A 17549-nucleotide genomic window follows, 5' to 3' on the forward strand; every position below is an offset into this window, starting at 1 on the left:
ATAGCTATGCCAAGAGCTTTGAGTCGATGCGGATGCACATCAAGTGTTTTCTAACAACAGCAGAGTGAAAACACATCTCAGCTGCTGCCACTAAAACAGGAAGTGGAAGCTGAGGGTTGTTCTTCACTCTCCTACTTCTGCCTTTCAGTCCGTTTATGCCGCTTCATGTCTCGCTCCATCTCTTCGCTACTCGACTTCTCTTCTCAAACCGTAACAAGCAACAGTAAAAAGACACGAGTGGCACCTTCAGCTGCTGCAACTCAGAGCAACAAGGAAGTGGTGTGATGGAGAAATACGTTGCTTTGGGGAAGTGGCGTTCTGTCCAGTCAGATAACCGTTAGTTGCTCACGTACGTCAACGAGTCCTCGAATAACTCTCGATGGAAGTCACAAAGCTCTGAGGCAGAGCCCAAAATAGCCAACAGAACTGAACCGTCTGTGAGAGTATTTGTAATTGTATAAAATTGGACCTGGAGGCTACAATGTGTTTTCTTCTTTCAGAAAATGTATTAAGACCTAATTTCTTATTAAACCGCGTGGCCTGATAAGAGGGAACCGTGATAAACATGGCATATCACACACACACACACACACACACACACACACACACACACACACACACACAAGGAGACAACCAATCAGAGACGAAGACGTTTGATTGTGCTGCAGGGATGACACATCTTTGGAGGCCAATAACAGTTGATAGAGCATCTATCTAAGATGTAAAAAACAGGTTGAAAACAGTTTTAAAAAAGAAAAGAAAAACCAGTCAAAAAGAGGTTAAAAGGTTAAAAAAGGTTAAAAATAGGTTAGAAACAGGTAAAAAGAGGTAGCTAAAACAGAGGTTAAAAAAAGGTTGAAAACTGTTTTTAAAAAGTGGTTAAAGACAGTTACTAAAATATGTTAAAAACAGGTAAAAAAATGTATAAACAGGTTTAAAAATAGGTTAAAAATAGGTAAAACAGAGGTTAAAAACAGCTTTAAAAAAAGTTAGAAAAGGTTGAAAAAAGTGTTTTTAAAAGGTTTAGAAACAGGATAAAAAAGGTTAAAACACACACACACACACACACCTGATCCAGCTGCAGCTCGGTACAACGCCGGTGCAGGACGGGGACGACCGGTAGGTGATTGTGGCGTTGCCGTGGCAGCTGCCGTCTGGGAGGAGGACGCACACGGTGACCGTGCCCTTGTTATCCGTGCTGGGAATGTGGAACGTGAGTTCCACTCCCACGTTGTTCCACACAGGAGACCTGAGAGGGAGACCGGCGAGCGTGAGGAAACGGTGGCGACCGTGAGGACGCGGTGGCGACCGCGCCGCGTCACCAACACACGGAGCACAGACCCGGCGGCCCGTCGGGGTGACGTAACCCGACTCACTCTCGCGGGGCGCAGTCCGTGTCCGCCTGGATCCTCACGCCGGTGACGGCGCTGAGGTTGTAGCCCGACAGCACGGCGTGGTTCCTCCCGTAGAACGACACGACGCTGGGAGCGATGGAGGAGATCTCCGGCCTCTGGCGGTAAAACAGACGCACCATCAGCCTCCACCCTGCGCCGACGCCTCGGCCGAACGAGTCACAAGGAAAGGTTCGGACTCACGGAGAAGTTCATCCCCGACTCCATCTGGCAGACGTCGTCCTGCAGGAGGAAGCGAGGGGACGACATGAAGCGGGGTCACATGACACACAGGTACGGTTCTACTAGCGGAGTCTGGACCTGGAGGTCGTGCGTTAGGAAGCAGCGAGCGTGAGTCACTCTAACGAGGATAGACCATCTTATTGACATGTTGGAAGAGATGAGAAATGAGTTTCCATCTTTGCAAAGTGTGTTAACTCCGAACAACTCGCAGCAGCAGGGCGGGGAGGAAGTTGGCGACTAGCTCGCAAAAATCTATTTTATTGAGATTTTACTGTACAGTTTGTGAAAATTAAAGAAAAATAGCCACAGACATATAGCAGAGGTCCTTAATCTTTACAAGGCGTGTTAACTCTGAATAACTCAGAGGAGCAGGGAGGTGAGGAAGCTGATGACTAGCTCGCCAAGATCTATTTCTTGGAGATTCTACTGTACAGTTTTTGTGAAAATGAAAGGCAAAGTCGGTTTAAATGAAAAAAAAGATGATATTCTTAATTTCCCAATATTTCTAATGTTTTTAAAGCATATCTTTATTGTGAACTTTGCCTTTAAATTTCTCAAAAACAGTAAAATCTTATGAAAATAACCACGGACATATAGCAGAGGTCCTTAATCTGTGCATCGTGGGTTAACTCTGAACTCGGCGAACATCACACAAGACACAACATGAAATGCAGATTGTTTCGGGGCTGCAAGGCATTTCATTCCGGAGTTTTTGATCGAGCCGTCCGGCTCGCCCTAATAATCTCTGAACAATACATTTTGCTGTCATGAAACTGAAAGACATGAAGCGATACGATACACGACAATAATTAAAGCAGAATCAACTCATTTCCTGCCAACATGAATTTGTTGAAAGTTTCTTCTTCACTAGAAACAACAAATATTATAATGTTATCCAGTCTTCAGTCTCACAACCGGCTCGAGATGAATGCTCTGTTGATGCAGAGATGAGGTTAGATAAATACATAAAAACACTAGAATGGGCACTCGGTAGAGCGCATACCTTCGCATATCACAAGATTGGGCATTGAATTATGAATATTTTGGCATTAGTTGCATGCCAATTGGACAAAAATGTATCGTGCTATGGTAAAAAAAAGATGTTGACCTTTCCATGACCTTGACCTTTGACCCGATTGATCCCAAAATGTAATCAAATGGTCCCCGGATAATAACCAATCATCCCACCAAATGTCATGCGATTCAAGAAGATTTTGACCTGTTCATGACCTTTGACCTTGAACCCGATCGATCCCAAAATCTAATCAACTGGTCCCCGGATAATAACCAATCATCCCACCAAATTTCATGCAATTCGGTTCAATACTTTTTGAGTTTCGCAAATAAATAAATAAATAAATACATGGCGATCAAAACATAACCTTCCGCATTTTCAATGCGAAGGTAATAATACTTACATCCTCCGGTCCTCCCGTTGCCCAGGAGCAGGCGTCTTGGCTCCAGCCACATCCAGCCTCGACGCACCGCCGACAGCTGAGGAGACAACAGGCGTGATTGACTCCGGCGTCACGTTTCATGACCATCAGACGTCGTGTTTTTATTCTCATTCTTCGGCCTTTCGGTCTCTTCGTGCCGAGTTCCATCTCTTGACAGCGAGTGAGGCTTCGCTCCTCGACTTTTCTTCTCAAACATCAGCTGCTCCCCAATATGTCAAATATATACGTCGGTACGGGACTTTAATGTACATTCTTTAAGATGGCGTTTGGGACCCGCAATAAAATGCTCTCCCTTCCCCGCCAACAATACATTTAGCCTAAATCCAAACGGGAGGCGCTCTCCTTCCCCTCCTTCACGGCGCCTCAGGCTTTACAGTTCAAATGGAGACACGCAGCCCCCCCCCCCCTCTTTGATTCCTACATCATTGGGGACTTAATGCTACGTTTACAAGGTTTTGTAACTTTCATATAGTCTGTTCAGTCATCATAATATGTGTCTGTAAACTGAAAGGGGACTCACCCGTGGGTTTCCCCCCAAAGCAGCAGGACGAGCCAACATGCTTTATTTAAATCAGCAGACCGCAAGACTGCGCCTCTGTTCTGCCACCTCACTCTCGACTGCTGCTTTATGGAGCAGCTGAGGCCAATTAGAGGCCCCGCCCCCACAGCGGCGTAATATGCGTTTGTGTATGACGGGCGGCTGCAGCTCAGTGGGTCAGGGGGTCGTCCTGCAACCCCAAGGTCGTCGGTTCGATCCCCGCTCCCCCCATTAGTTGCAAGTCGAAGTGTCCATGAGCAAGGCACTGAACCCCCAGCTGCTCCCCGGGCGCATCACTGCAGCCACTGCTGCTTCATCACTGAGGAGGGGTTCAATGCAGAGGATACATGTCGTTGCCTGTGTACCTGTCCTCTGTGTACCTGTACTCTGTGTACCTGTCCTCTGTGTACCTGTCCTCTGTGTACCTGTACTCTGTGTACCTGTCCTCTGTGTACCTGTCCTCTGTGTACCTGTCCTCTGTGTACCTGTCCTCTGTGTACCTGTACTCTGTGTACCTGTCCTCTGTGTACCTGTCCTCTGTGTACCTGTCCTCTGTGTACCTGTCCTCTGTGTACCTGTCCTCTGTGTACCTGTACTCTGTGTACCTGTCCTCTGTGTACCTGTCCTCTGTGTACCTGTACTCTGTGTACCTGTACTCTGTGTACCTGTCCTCTGTGTACCTGTCCTCTGTGTACCTGTCCTCTGTGTACCTGTCCTCTGTGTACCTGTACTCTGTGTACCTGTACTCTGTGTACCTGTCCCCTGTGTACCTGTCCTCTGTGTACCTGTCCTCTGTGTACCTGTCCTCTGTGTACCTGTCCTCTGTGTACCTGTACTCTGTGTACCTGTCCTCTGTGTACCTGTCCTCTGTGTACCTGTACTCTGTGTACCTGTCCTCTGTGTACCTGTCCTCTGTGTACCTGTCCTCTGTGTACCTGTCCTCTGTGTACCTGTCCTCTGTGTACCTGTCCTCTGTGTACCTGTACTCTGTGTACCTGTCCTCTGTGTACCTGTCCTCTGTGTACCTGTACTCTGTGTACCTGTCCTCTGTGTACCTGTCCTCTGTGTACCTGTACTCTGTGTACCTGTCCTCTGTGTACCTGTCCTCTGTGTACCTGTCCTCTGTGTACCTGTACTCTGTGTACCTGTCCCCTGTGTACCTGTCCTCTGTGTACCTGTCCTCTGTGGAGTGACAATAGATCCAATGTGTTTTATGTCAGCTGGAAGGTCACTACATGTAATTACAGTGTTTTTACCTCTGTTGACTCGGTGTCTGGACTGTTGCTCGATGCACTAATGGCAAATAAAAAACCCCGATGGTTCCTGCAGCTCCTGAACGCACCATCTCACTTATCAGCGAGCACACCTTCCTCTCCCTCCTGCTCAGTGTGTCCCATGTACTCCTCTTCCTCCCTCAATGATCACGGTACATGCAACCGCTGTGGCTCCTTTGAGGCAGGTCGGAGCCACCATCTGAGCCAATAATGAGGTCAAAGGTCAGGGATGTCTATGTGTACAGATTGTAAAGCCCTCTGAGGCAAATTTGTATTTTGGGATAATGGGTTGTACAAAATAAACTGAGTTGAATTGAAGTGAGTAACAAGTCGCAACAGAAGCCGCTTCACGCTGCTAACCGGTTCTCCCAGCTCAGCGACACACCGACACACCGACACACCCGCTGAGAAACACCCTCTGAGAAACACCCTCTGGTTATCGGCAGCTCTGAGGTCCGGAACGTGAACAGAGCGATGCCACGGACCAGGCGTGTGTCTCCCGGGGGCAACTAACAAAGGAGAAGTTGAAACAAGTCATGAAACTCAACTCTAAGTCATAAACGCCTGCATGGATATTCATTGAGGGTGTTACTCTGTAACGATGCCTTCTGGTCACATGACATCTATTGTTCATCAGGTCACATGACATCTATTGTTCATCTGGTCACATGACATCTATTGTTCATCTAGTCACATGACATCTATTGTTCATCTGGTCACATGACATCTATTGTTCATCTGGTCACATGACATCTATTGTTCACCTGGTCACATGACATCTATTGTTCATCTGGTCACATGACATCTATTGTTCATCTGGTCACATGACATCTATTGTTCATCAGGTCACATGACATCTATTGTTCATCTGGTCACATGACATCTATTGTTCACCTGGTCACATGACATCTATTGTTCATCTGGTCACATGACATCTATTGTTCATCTGGTCACATGACATCTATTGTTCATCTGGTCACATGACATCTATTGTTCATCTGGTCACATGACATCTATTGTTCACCTGGTCACATGACATCTATTGTTCATCTGGTCACATGACATCTATTGTTCATCTGGTCACATGACATCTATTGTTCATCTGGTCACATGACATCTATTGTTCATCTGGTCACATGACATCTATTGTTCATCTGGTCACATGACATCTATTGTTCATCTGGTCACATGACATCTATTGTTCATCTGGTCACATGACATCTATTGTTCATCTGGTCACATGACATCTATTGTTCACCTGGTCACATGACATCTATTGTTCATCTGGTCACATGACATCTATTGTTCATCTGGTCACATGACATCTATTGTTCATCTGGTCACATGACATCTATTGTTCATCTGGTCACATGACATCTATTGTTCACCTGGTCACATGACATCTATTGTTCATCTGGTCACGTGACATCTATTGTTCATCTAGTCACATGACATCTATTGTTCATCTGGTCACATGACATCTATTGTTCACCTGGTCACATGACATCTATTGTTCATCTGGTCACATGACATCTATTGTTCATCTGGTCACATGACATCTATTGTTCATCTGGTCACATGACATCTATTGTTCATCTGGTCACATGACATCTATTGTTCATCTGGTCACATGACATCTATTGTTCATCTGGTCACATGACATCTATTGTTCATCTGGTCTCATGACATCTATTGTTCATCTGGTCACATGACATCTATTGTTCATCTAGTAACATGAGATCTATTGTTCATCTGGTCACATGACATCTATTGTTCATCATCACATGACATCTATTGTTCATCTAGTCACATGACATCTATTGTTCATCTGGTCACATGACATCTATTGTTCATCTGGTCACATGACATCTATTGTTCATCTGGTCACATGACATCTATTGTTCATCTGGTCACATGACATCTATTGTTCATCTGGTCACATGACATCTATTGTTCATCTGGTCACATGACATCTATTGTTCACCTGGTCACATGACATCTATTGTTCATCTGGTCACATGACATCTATTATTCATCTGGTCACATGACATCTATTGTTCATCTGGTCACATGACATCTATTGTTCATCTGGTCACATGACATCTATTGTTCATCTGGTCACATGACATCTATTGTTCATCTGGTCACATGACATCTATTGTTCACCTGGTCACATGACATCTATTGTTCATCTGGTCACATGACATCTATTGTTCATCTGGTCACATGACATCTATTGTTCATCTGGTCACATGACATCTATTGTTCATCTGGTCACATGACATCTATTGTTCATCTGGTCACATGACATCTATTGTTCATCTGGTCACATGACATCTATTGTTCATCTGGTCACATGACATCTATTGTTCATCTAGTCACATGACATCTATTGTTCATCTGGTCACATGACATCTATTGTTCATCTGGTCACATGACATCTATTGTTCATCTGGTCACATGACATCTATTGTTCATCTGGTCACATGACATCTATTGTTCATCTGGTCACATGACATCTATTGTTCATCTGGTCACATGACATCTATTGTTCATCTGGTCACATGACATCTATTGTTCACCTGGTCACATGACATCTATTGTTCATCTGGTCACATGACATCTATTGTTCATCTGGTCTCATGACATCTATTGTTCATCTGGTCACATGACATCTAGTGTTCATCTGGTCACATGACATCTATTGTTCACCTGGTCACATGACATCTATTGTTCATCTGGTCACATGACATCTATTGTTCATCTGGTCACATGACATCTAGTGTTCATCTGGTCACATGACATCTATTGTTCATCTGGTCACATGACATCTATTGTTCATCTGGTCACATGACATCTATTGTTCATCTGGTCACATGACATCTAGTGTTCATCTGGTCACATGACATCTATTGTTCACCTGGTCACATGACATCTATTGTTCATCTGGTCACATGACATCTATTGTTCATCTGGTCACATGACATCTATTGTTCATCTGGTCTCATGACATCTATTGTTCATCTGGTCACATGACATCTATTGTTCATCTGGTCACATGACATCTATTGTTCATCTGGTCACGTGACATCTATTGTTCATCTAGTCACATGACATCTATTGTTCATCTGGTCACATGACATCTATTGTTCACCTGGTCACATGACATCTATTGTTCACCTGGTCACATGACATCTATTGTTCATCTGGTCACATGACATCTATTATTCATCTGGTCACATGACATCTATTGTTCACCTGGTCACATGACATCTATTGTTCATCTGGTCACATGACATCTATTGTTCATCTAGTCACATGACATCAATTGTTCATCTGGTCACATGACATCTATTGTTCATCTGGTCACATGACATCTATTGTTCATCTGGTCACATGACATCTATTGTTCATCTGGTCACATGACATCAATTGTTCATCTGGTCACATGACATCTATTGTTCATCTGGTCACATGACATCTATTGTTCATCTGGTCACATGACATCTATTGTTCATCTGGTCACATGACATCTATTGTTCACCTGGTCACATGACATCTATTGTTCATCTGGTCACATGACATCTATTGTTCATCTGGTTACATGACATCTATTGTTCATCTGGTCACATGACATCTATTGTTCATCTGGTCACATGACATCTATTGTTCATCTGGTCACATGACATCTATTGTTCATCTGTTGCTCTCCTGAAGGTTTTTTCACTTTTCTCCCTGTGAGGGGTTGTTTCTATTTTTTGGGGAGTTGTTTCTGATCCGATGTGAGGTCAAAGGTCAGGGATGTCTGTGTACAGATTGTAAAGCCTTCTGAGGAGAATTTGAAATGTGTGATATTGAGCGATACAAAATAAGAGGCGTTTACCCAACACCATAATAATAATAATAATAATCATTTATTTTATATAGCGCTTCTCAAGGCACCCGAAGTCGCTTTACAGAGTCCAGTAGTCATACACACACAGTCGTCCCGGTGGTGGAGCTACATCAGTAGCCACAGCTGCCCTGGGGCAGACTGACGGAAGCGTGGCAGCCAATCAGCGCCTACGGCCCCTCCCCCAATCAGCGCCTACGGCCCCACCACCAACATTCATTCACATCCATACGAACCGGGGTGAGGCTGCGGTGCATGTCTTTATGATGGTGGGGGAAACCGGAGTACCCGGAGGAAACCCACGCAGACACGAGGAGAACATGCAAACTCCACACAGAAAGGACCTGGAACGACCGGGATTCGAACCCAGGACCTTCTTGCTGTGAGGCGACAGTGCTAACCACTGAGCCACCGTGCTGCCCTGTGTGATCATTTCACCAGCGATGCTTCGGGCTGACGGTACTCACAGGACAGATGTTGCCGGTCCTCTGATGTTGGAGCAGCCGGACAGCTTCAGCTGTTCCCTCAACTCTGTCGTCCCAAGTCTCAACGTCACGGTGACCGGCAGGCCTGTTGGGTGTGAGAACACAGCGAGGGTCACGGTCCTGATGATGCAACACGAGTCAACACCGTGCAGGACTCTCAGTGAAAGTCATGGATCACCAGGTATGTCATTCACTGGATTATTACTATAACACATATATATTATGAGTCACTGACCTTCAGCAGGAAGTGCTCCATTCGACAGGACGCAGGTGCATTGTGGGAACTGCGCAGGAGGGCTTTGCAGGCTACACAGCTCACTGGAACTTGAGGAGAACTGACAGGCGAAGTTCTCCCGAGCCTGCCGGCCCACCGTGAGATGCGTCTGGATGACGAGTGCGAGCTGAGAAAAGAGGGAGGAGACTGTTGAAAAAGGAGAAACTTGCGTCGTGTCACAGCTGAATAACGTTGTCGTGATGCGTACCCGGCCGCCGCCGTCCTTCACGACTTTGTAGGAAACCATTTTGGGTTGAGAATCCTCAGGAATGGATATCCAGTCTGAATCCTGGCAGTCGACTTCAAACGTGCAACTGGCGAGAGAAACAACGTGTCCTTTAAAGCAAAGTTATGATTGTTTGAAGGCGTCAACGGAAACATGTGGTTCCCCTGACCTTCTTCTGGAGCCACACCACACGCAGTACGGGTCCTGTGCTGACCAGCAGTCCTGCACACTCGTGTGGGAGCTGCACCTGGACACGGGGACGCGCTTCATCTGGAACACAAACACAACCCGGCATCAACTCAGTATATTTGTTTAGCCCATTCTCACAAATTACAAATTCCCCTCAGAGTGCTTTACAATCCGTACACATAGACATCCCTGACCTTTGACCTTTGACCTCACATGGGATCAGGAACAACTCCCAAACAACTCTTCAGGGTAAAAGGTCAGAACCCTTGAGGAGAGAACAGAGGAGGATCCCTCTCCAGGATGGACAGGTGTCATAGATGTCATGTGACCAGAAGGAATCATTACACACTAATTAAAACACAGCAACAACACAATGAAGATGACAGAGTGGATGAAGAGTTGGTAGTCGGCATATTCCACCATCCAGACCTCCACCATCCATCAGATGGAGGTAGAGAGGAGGAGTGGGCGGAGTCTCAGCAGTGGGCGGAGTCTCAGCAGGGCCATGGCATATAGGTAGTCGGCGTATTCCACGATCCAGACCTCCACCATCCATCGGGCAGACGGAGGTAGGATCTATGAAGTCAGACTCCGGGGAGGACGCCTCCCCTCTCGGGGTTCACGGCACACAGGTGAAACACGTGCGATGCACCCACCTGGTTCTGTAGCGGCAGGTACACGTGTTTCAGATCCACTTGGTCCAGAAGCATTCTGGGGAACACCTGGCGGTCGTCATCGGCCCGGTAGAGCACCCTGGGGCAGAGCGCCCGGTAGTTCTGGTCCACAGCCAGCTGACAACAACAATGCAGCTTTGTTACTGAGCGGCTCTGGTGAATATAAAGAGCTGACGGTTCAGTCTGCCCGGTGACCCGGTGACCCGGAGGGTTGTGACGGCGTCAGAACGTCACCTTCTTTGTTCTCGTCTTACGGTTGATGTTTTTCACAGTGAGCTTCACACCGGCTTCTTTACTTATTATTATATCATTATTTTGCGTATTGTCTGTCGCCCCCAGGACGTTTCCTCCCGTTCACCCCCTGCACATAACGTAATGATCGCACTGTGGTTATTGATTATTGTTGTGAATGTCCTTGTATATTGCTGCACCAGCCGCTATGACACATTCCTTTTATATCTATATTTATACATGGCAATAAAAAGTTATTTATTTAGTTACTTATTTACATTTTGTTTTACTTGGCTCAATTAAAACAATTCAGTGTATAAATATACAATTCAGTGTATGTATTCACTGAATTGTATGGATAAGATGTCCTTATTACATAATAAGACATAATTCAGTATATAAATAAACTAAAAAGTTGTTTATTTAGTTACTTATTTACTCTTTGTTTTACTTGGCTCTGTCAATATGCTTTTGTACCAGCTTCTTGGCTGTCACATGCCCCGCCCCCTGTTCCCCCCCACACTCCTCCACAGCTGAGCCTAACCACACCCCAGCCACCACAGCGCTTTTCACAGCAAACACTTTGACTCGTCAGAGCTGGAACTTCCTTATTATCCACAAATAGAACAACTGTAGATACAATCTGCCAACAACCTTTGCATTTCTGACTCTTAACGAACACCGAAGCGTCTGCTGCCGAGGTCGAGTTGCATTTCCTGGTGAATCCGTGCTTCAGGTTAAATAAAAACAGACAAACTAAATTAGGGGAACCAAAGATCTGCATAAAAGGACAATATCACTTACAAGCTGTTCTATAAAAATAGGTTTTAAGAAGTGATTTAATGTTATGATAGTTGCAGTTTAGTTTAGTACATTATGATTGTTGTTTAAATGTCTTTAGTTGTAGGCTCCCTGATTGGGTAACACTTGTTACATGTAGGTGTGGCTAGCTTCAGGACCAGCATGCACCTGGGTGGCCGATGGGTTTTTACCAGCACAGAGAGGAAGTGTCAGAATTTCGTTTGTTCTTTTTGTTTGTTTAGTAAATAAATTATCAGAATAATGACATACGGAGATGGACATTACTTTGTTTCGGCAATTTGATTTATAGTTTTATTTGACTTCCAAAGACAAATGGCCTCTACCGGTGGAATTGAAACATTTTGGAGCGTCGCCATCCTTCCTCTAATTAAACAAACACAATAACAGGTACTAACTGTAAATAGGTATTCGTACACACCTTGATGAGCTGCCCGTCTCCCGTCCCGATGAAGAAAACCATCCAGGCCTTCTGCCTCACGGCCAGCACCGAGGTCATGAAGCTCTGCTTGAAGAGCACGGCCTTGGACGTCAGAGTCTTCAGAGGAACAGACACCTGGTTATCGGAGGCGGAGCCCACAGGCACCGCGGCCGCGTCCAGGTCAGCGGAAACCACGATGACTCAAAACTCAACGCGGTGCATTCCTGAGTGACTGGCGATAACATCGTGTTCGTTCATATTTTAGTTTCTCAGGTCATTGTGTCCTTTTGAAGCTGGAAAAGGAAAGCTCTCATTATGTACTCAGATAATAATAATACATGTGGACACACACACACACACACATTGATACGATCTGTCATCATGTGCAGGCTTGTCTATCAAGTCCAAGGACTGAAGCTTATTTGATTATTATAATTAATACCTAATTATAAAATGTTACTTTTATTCAGAGAAATGATTCCCTTTTATTCCAACAACACACCTCCCCACGAGTGAGTTATAGCGTCAATTATCTAGTCATCATCTCCATAGCAACAAGACCCTCATGAACAGACTCCTCCCCTTTGGATTACGGTTGTTCTTGTTTAATCAGAATATATTCTCTGAGAAGTACCTGTAGTCCCCACTAGTGTATACTTTGAAGTAACGTTAACCTTATTTATGTGGTAATTCAGGTGCAAATATTTAAGAGGAACAACTTAAAAATTGTGAATTAATGAGGTAATTAAGTCTCAAATATATTTACTTTCACTCTGAAATCAGTTATTATAATAATACATATACATATTAGTAGTAGCAGCACAGCTGATATGTCATTATGACCCATATATATTGAGTTATAACATTACTAGTGTATACTTTACTTGAACCTTATTTATGTGATAATTCACGTGCAAACAAAGAGGAAAAACTTAAACAATGTGACTTAATGAGGTAATTAAGTCTCAATTAAGTTTACTTTAACTCTCAAATCGCGTATTATAATAATAAATATACATATAGCAGCAGCTCAGCTGGTTTATGACCCAGATACTGAGTCCTGTATGACTGTTTCCACGCCGTCGGTGCGCGTGACTCCAGTTGCGTAACTTTTAAACTCATTCATCCTCTCACCGGTCCCCCCGGAACACCCGCCGCGGGGGGGCACATGCTGCAGAAGTCCGGGTCCGCGTCCGCCGCCACGCTGAGGTCCGGACTGATGTCGAACAGCAGCAGCCGGGTGTCGGTGCGCCCCCCGTCCACGCTGAACACGCCGCTCCACAGCACCGGCGGCCCGCCGGGGACCACCGCGGAGGCCACGAGTCTGCTGCGCGCGCCTCCGCCGGACACGCGCAGGGTCGCGCCCCGCAGCGACTTGAGGGTTTCCTTTTTGTTTGTTTTACCCTCGAGCCAAATAAGACGCACTCTGTTGTTGTTGTCTCCGGCCGGCAGGTTGGAGAACAGATAAATGTTGAAATCGATCTGAAATCCATCCACGAACTCGGCGCTGCCTTTGGTCCGCTCGATGGAAGAGGTGGTGAAGTCTCCGATTAAAGAGAAAATAGATCCTTCCTGACCCTCGTTGGAGTTGTGGAGCTTCACCGCCTCCGTGACGAAGGAGCAGCTGCTCCTCGGGGGCTCGTGCTGCTGGGTGGCGGTCAGGATGTACGTCTCGGAGTCGGTGTTCCTCTGCTCCACATCCACCAGGAAGCCGACGGACGCGCTGCTGCTCCACGGGGAGCCCACCAGGATGTGCTCCCGATAGAGCACGTGGGAGATGTTCCTGAGGTCCAGCACCTCGCAGTAGCCGCACTCGATCACCCCGCAGCTGATCAGAGACTGATCCGCGACCAGCGGCAGCAGAACGTTCACGCGTAAAGTTGCGTTCCGCTCCTCCGTCTCCGCGACGCGCGTAAAGACCACCTCGTGGGTTTGATGCCCGGCGGTCAAGACCCCCCTCTGGGTCAGACTCTGGATCAGAGTCAGGTCGTGGCTCAGCTGGTACAGCCTCTCCTCTGTCGCCACGAACACCGCGTCGGCGACGGCGGCGAAGTGGCGGATGTCTCCATCGAAAGTGAAGCCTCCGTTCTCCTCCTCCTTCTCCTCCAGGCACCGGCCCGGTTCTCCCCAGAGAACCAGCAGCAGACCGGGCAGCAGGATCATCTTCTGGCGGCGCGACACTCACTCACACGCGGGCGCGCGCGCTTCTCCTCCACATGTGTGGCGCGCGGTGGAAAAGAGAGAAGTGCTCCAAAGTGGGAGGGAGCGCGAACGCAACACCGGCAACTGAACACAGGATTGCCTCTGCGGCATTGCTGCTCACGCTCAGCTGCGTTTGTCACGTTTTTATTTGTACCATGTTTTCAAAGAACATCTTCACCAATCATCACGTGGCGGGAGAGCGAGTCCCATCAAAGAGCTTCTGATTCGTGTGCATGACACACGTGATGCTCCTCGGTCATCTACACGCTGGAGCATCATCGCTTCAGCAGAGTCACATGAGGCGACATCTGGACGACAGGTCCTTCGGAACCCGCGTTTCAAAACTCTTCAGACTTCAGCAAAACCACGACACCTAGCGGCAGTTCCGGGGACTGCCGCCCCTCGAGTTGAACGTCAGACCGAGCAGTCGATGCTGATCGATATGACTCAGTCAAGATGATCATGTATCATCAAAGCCAGCAATATATATAAATATATATATTCATTTATGTATTTATATTTATTTATTCATTTATATATATATATGTTTATTCATTTATATATATATTTATTTATTTATTCATTTTTATATACATATATAGAGAGAAATATAGAATTGTTTCATTTTGGGATTTTGTTTCATTTATATATATATATATATATATGAATATAATATGTATATATATTTAATTATTTATATATATATAATATGTATATATATATATTTAATTATTTATATATATATAATGTGTTTCATATATATATAATATGTACATATATATATATTTATTCATTTATATATATATATAATTATAGAATTGTGTTTCTTTTTGGCATTTTGTTTCATATATATATATATATATATGTGTGTGTGTGTGTGTATTTTATTTTTTCTCTCAAATAAACCTCAGCATTATTATATTTGTGTGATGATATATTCTGTTTGTTTGCTTGTCCTTGTGAACACACTGGTGAATATAAGATAGCTTTATAATCATATTATAAGCTGGAGCTAGACTAGTGAGTGAGGCCTAGCACCTCAAAGTGACCTGACTAGGTTAGCTCACTAACAATAACCCATAAAACACGGGATAACTTCTTTTTTTAAACTCTGACTCCATGATGTTGTGTCCACTGTGTCGTCCTCCCCTAGGTGTTATGTCTATGTGTTGTCTTTTGTCTTAAAAATATAAATAAAAAACAGAACTACATGTGATTCACATTTTTAAAAGATGTCCCTGATCTCCAGTCTCTGTGATACAAAAGGTCATTTTTACCCATCACAAGGGTCTGAATGGAGCTTTCTATTCTACCGGTCACACAGTTGAATTATTGAAGTGTTCTTGAGTTAAACATTAAAAGCTGTTGCAAGAAAATGTCCCAAAAATAAAATGGAGACGTCTCTTCACAATGCAGAACGTTGTCAGCAGAGAGCTTCATCCTCCATAGATAATCACCGACCCCGAAGGACAATAGAAACCAATCACACACACACACACATTGTAATCCATGAAATACATTCTATCCTTGAACCAACATGTGACACGGGGAGCCGGTTGCAACGGCTGGTCACATTCTTGTGTGTTGCTGCTACTGGCTCGACAAATTTCCCCTTGTAGTATATATCTATCTATCTATCTATCTATCTATGATCACGGCCGCCCACAAAGGAACTGGTTGTGTTTTATGATTGTTTGTGTGGGAACAACAGATACATGAAGCGTGTGAGAGTCTAAAGATAACAACCGAGACGCCGTCACGCACACCACAGTGTACATCACTCAGTCAAGCTTCATGTCCTCACCACAGATCAGACACGGCGTCAGCATGTCATGATGTCATGATGTCATAATATCATGATGTCACGGTGTCATAATATCATGATGTCATGATGTCATAATATCATGATGTCATGGTGTCATGATGTCATGGTGTCATAATATCATGATGTCATGGTGTCATGATGTCATAATATCATGATGTCACAGTGTCATAATATCATGATGTCATGGTGTCATAATATCATGATGTCATAATATCATGATGTCATGGTGTCATAATATCATGATGTCATGGTGTCATACTATCATGGTGTCATGATGTCATAATATCATGATGTCATGGTGTCATAATATCATGATGTCATGGTGTCATAATATCATGATGTCATGGTGTCATAATATCATGATGTCATGATGTCATAATATCATGATGTCATGGTGTCATAATATCATGGTGTCATGGTGTCATAATATCATGATGTCATGATGTCATAATATCATGATGTCATGGTGTCATAATATCATGATGTCATGGTGTCATAATATCATGATGTCATGGTGTCATGACGATGGAGGCCCGAGGGTTACCGCTAGGGATGGGTATCGTTTTTCTTTCCCGTGAGAAAGGCCCATGAGGCCTTAAGAGAGAGAAAGACAGTAAAATACAGATCATTAGCTCTAATGCCTTCTGCCCTGTCCTGATGTTTGAACCTCTACTGAACCTGAACGAGGTGAGCTTCAGAGGAAGAGCGCGCAACACCCTCTCCACGGAGCGACACCCTCTCCACGGAGCGTCACCCTCTCCACGGAGCGTCACCCTCTCCACAGAGCATCACCCTCTTCACGGAGCATCACCCTCTTCACGGAGCGTCACCCTCTAAATGGAGCGTCACCCTCTCCACAGAGCATCACCCTCTTCACGGAGCATCACCCTCTTCACGGAGCGTCACCCTCTAAACGGAGCGACACCCTCTCCACAGAGCATCACCCTCTTCACGGAGCGTCACCCTCTCCACGGAGCGACACCCTCTCCACGGAGCGTCACCCTCTCCACAGAGCATCACCCTCTTCACGGAGCATCACCCTCTTCACGGAGCGTCACCCTCTAAACGGAGCGACACCCTCTCCACGGAGCGTCACCCTCTAAACGGAGCGTCACCCTCTCCACGGAGCGTCACCCTCTCCACAGAGCATCACCCTCTTCACGGAGCGTCACCCTCTAAACGGAGCGACACCCTCTCCACGGAGCGTCACCCTCTAAACGGAGCGTCACCCTCTCCACGGAGCATCACCCTCTCCACGGAGCGTCACCCTCTCCACAGAGCATCACCCTCTCCACGGAGCGTCACCCTCTCCACGGAGCGTCACCCTCTCCACGGAGCATCACCCTCTTCACGGAGCATCACCCTCTTCACGGAGCGTCACCCTCTCCACGGAGCGTCACCCTCTCCA

The 17549-nt window shown here is 45.6% G+C and overlaps 1 protein-coding gene across 2 annotated transcripts in view; it reads right to left on the minus strand.

Moving 5' to 3' along the window:
* plxnc1 (plexin C1) overlaps positions 1 to 14771 on the minus strand; it is a 32942-nt gene extending 18171 nt beyond the window's left edge. For both annotated transcript variants that reach the window (XM_056424797.1, XM_056424795.1), the window contains exons 1-11: positions 13249 to 14771; positions 12115 to 12231; positions 10626 to 10760; positions 9950 to 10050; positions 9763 to 9868; positions 9516 to 9681; positions 9263 to 9365; positions 3053 to 3128; positions 1596 to 1634; positions 1377 to 1510; positions 1070 to 1249 (exon numbers count right to left, since the gene is read on the minus strand). In XM_056424797.1, coding sequence (XP_056280772.1) covers positions 1070 to 1249; positions 1377 to 1510; positions 1596 to 1634; positions 3053 to 3128; positions 9263 to 9365; positions 9516 to 9681; positions 9763 to 9868; positions 9950 to 10050; positions 10626 to 10760; positions 12115 to 12231; positions 13249 to 14277 — 2186 coding nt within the window. In that variant the 5' untranslated portion in view covers positions 14278 to 14771. The remainder of the gene's footprint in view (positions 1 to 1069; positions 1250 to 1376; positions 1511 to 1595; positions 1635 to 3052; positions 3129 to 9262; positions 9366 to 9515; positions 9682 to 9762; positions 9869 to 9949; positions 10051 to 10625; positions 10761 to 12114; positions 12232 to 13248) is intronic.
* Between the last annotated feature and the right edge of the window lie 2778 nt (positions 14772 to 17549).

The sequence above is a fragment of the Pseudoliparis swirei genome, chromosome 10, assembly GCF_029220125.1.
Source record: "Pseudoliparis swirei isolate HS2019 ecotype Mariana Trench chromosome 10, NWPU_hadal_v1, whole genome shotgun sequence".
Lineage (NCBI taxonomy): Eukaryota > Metazoa > Chordata > Actinopteri > Perciformes > Liparidae > Pseudoliparis > Pseudoliparis swirei.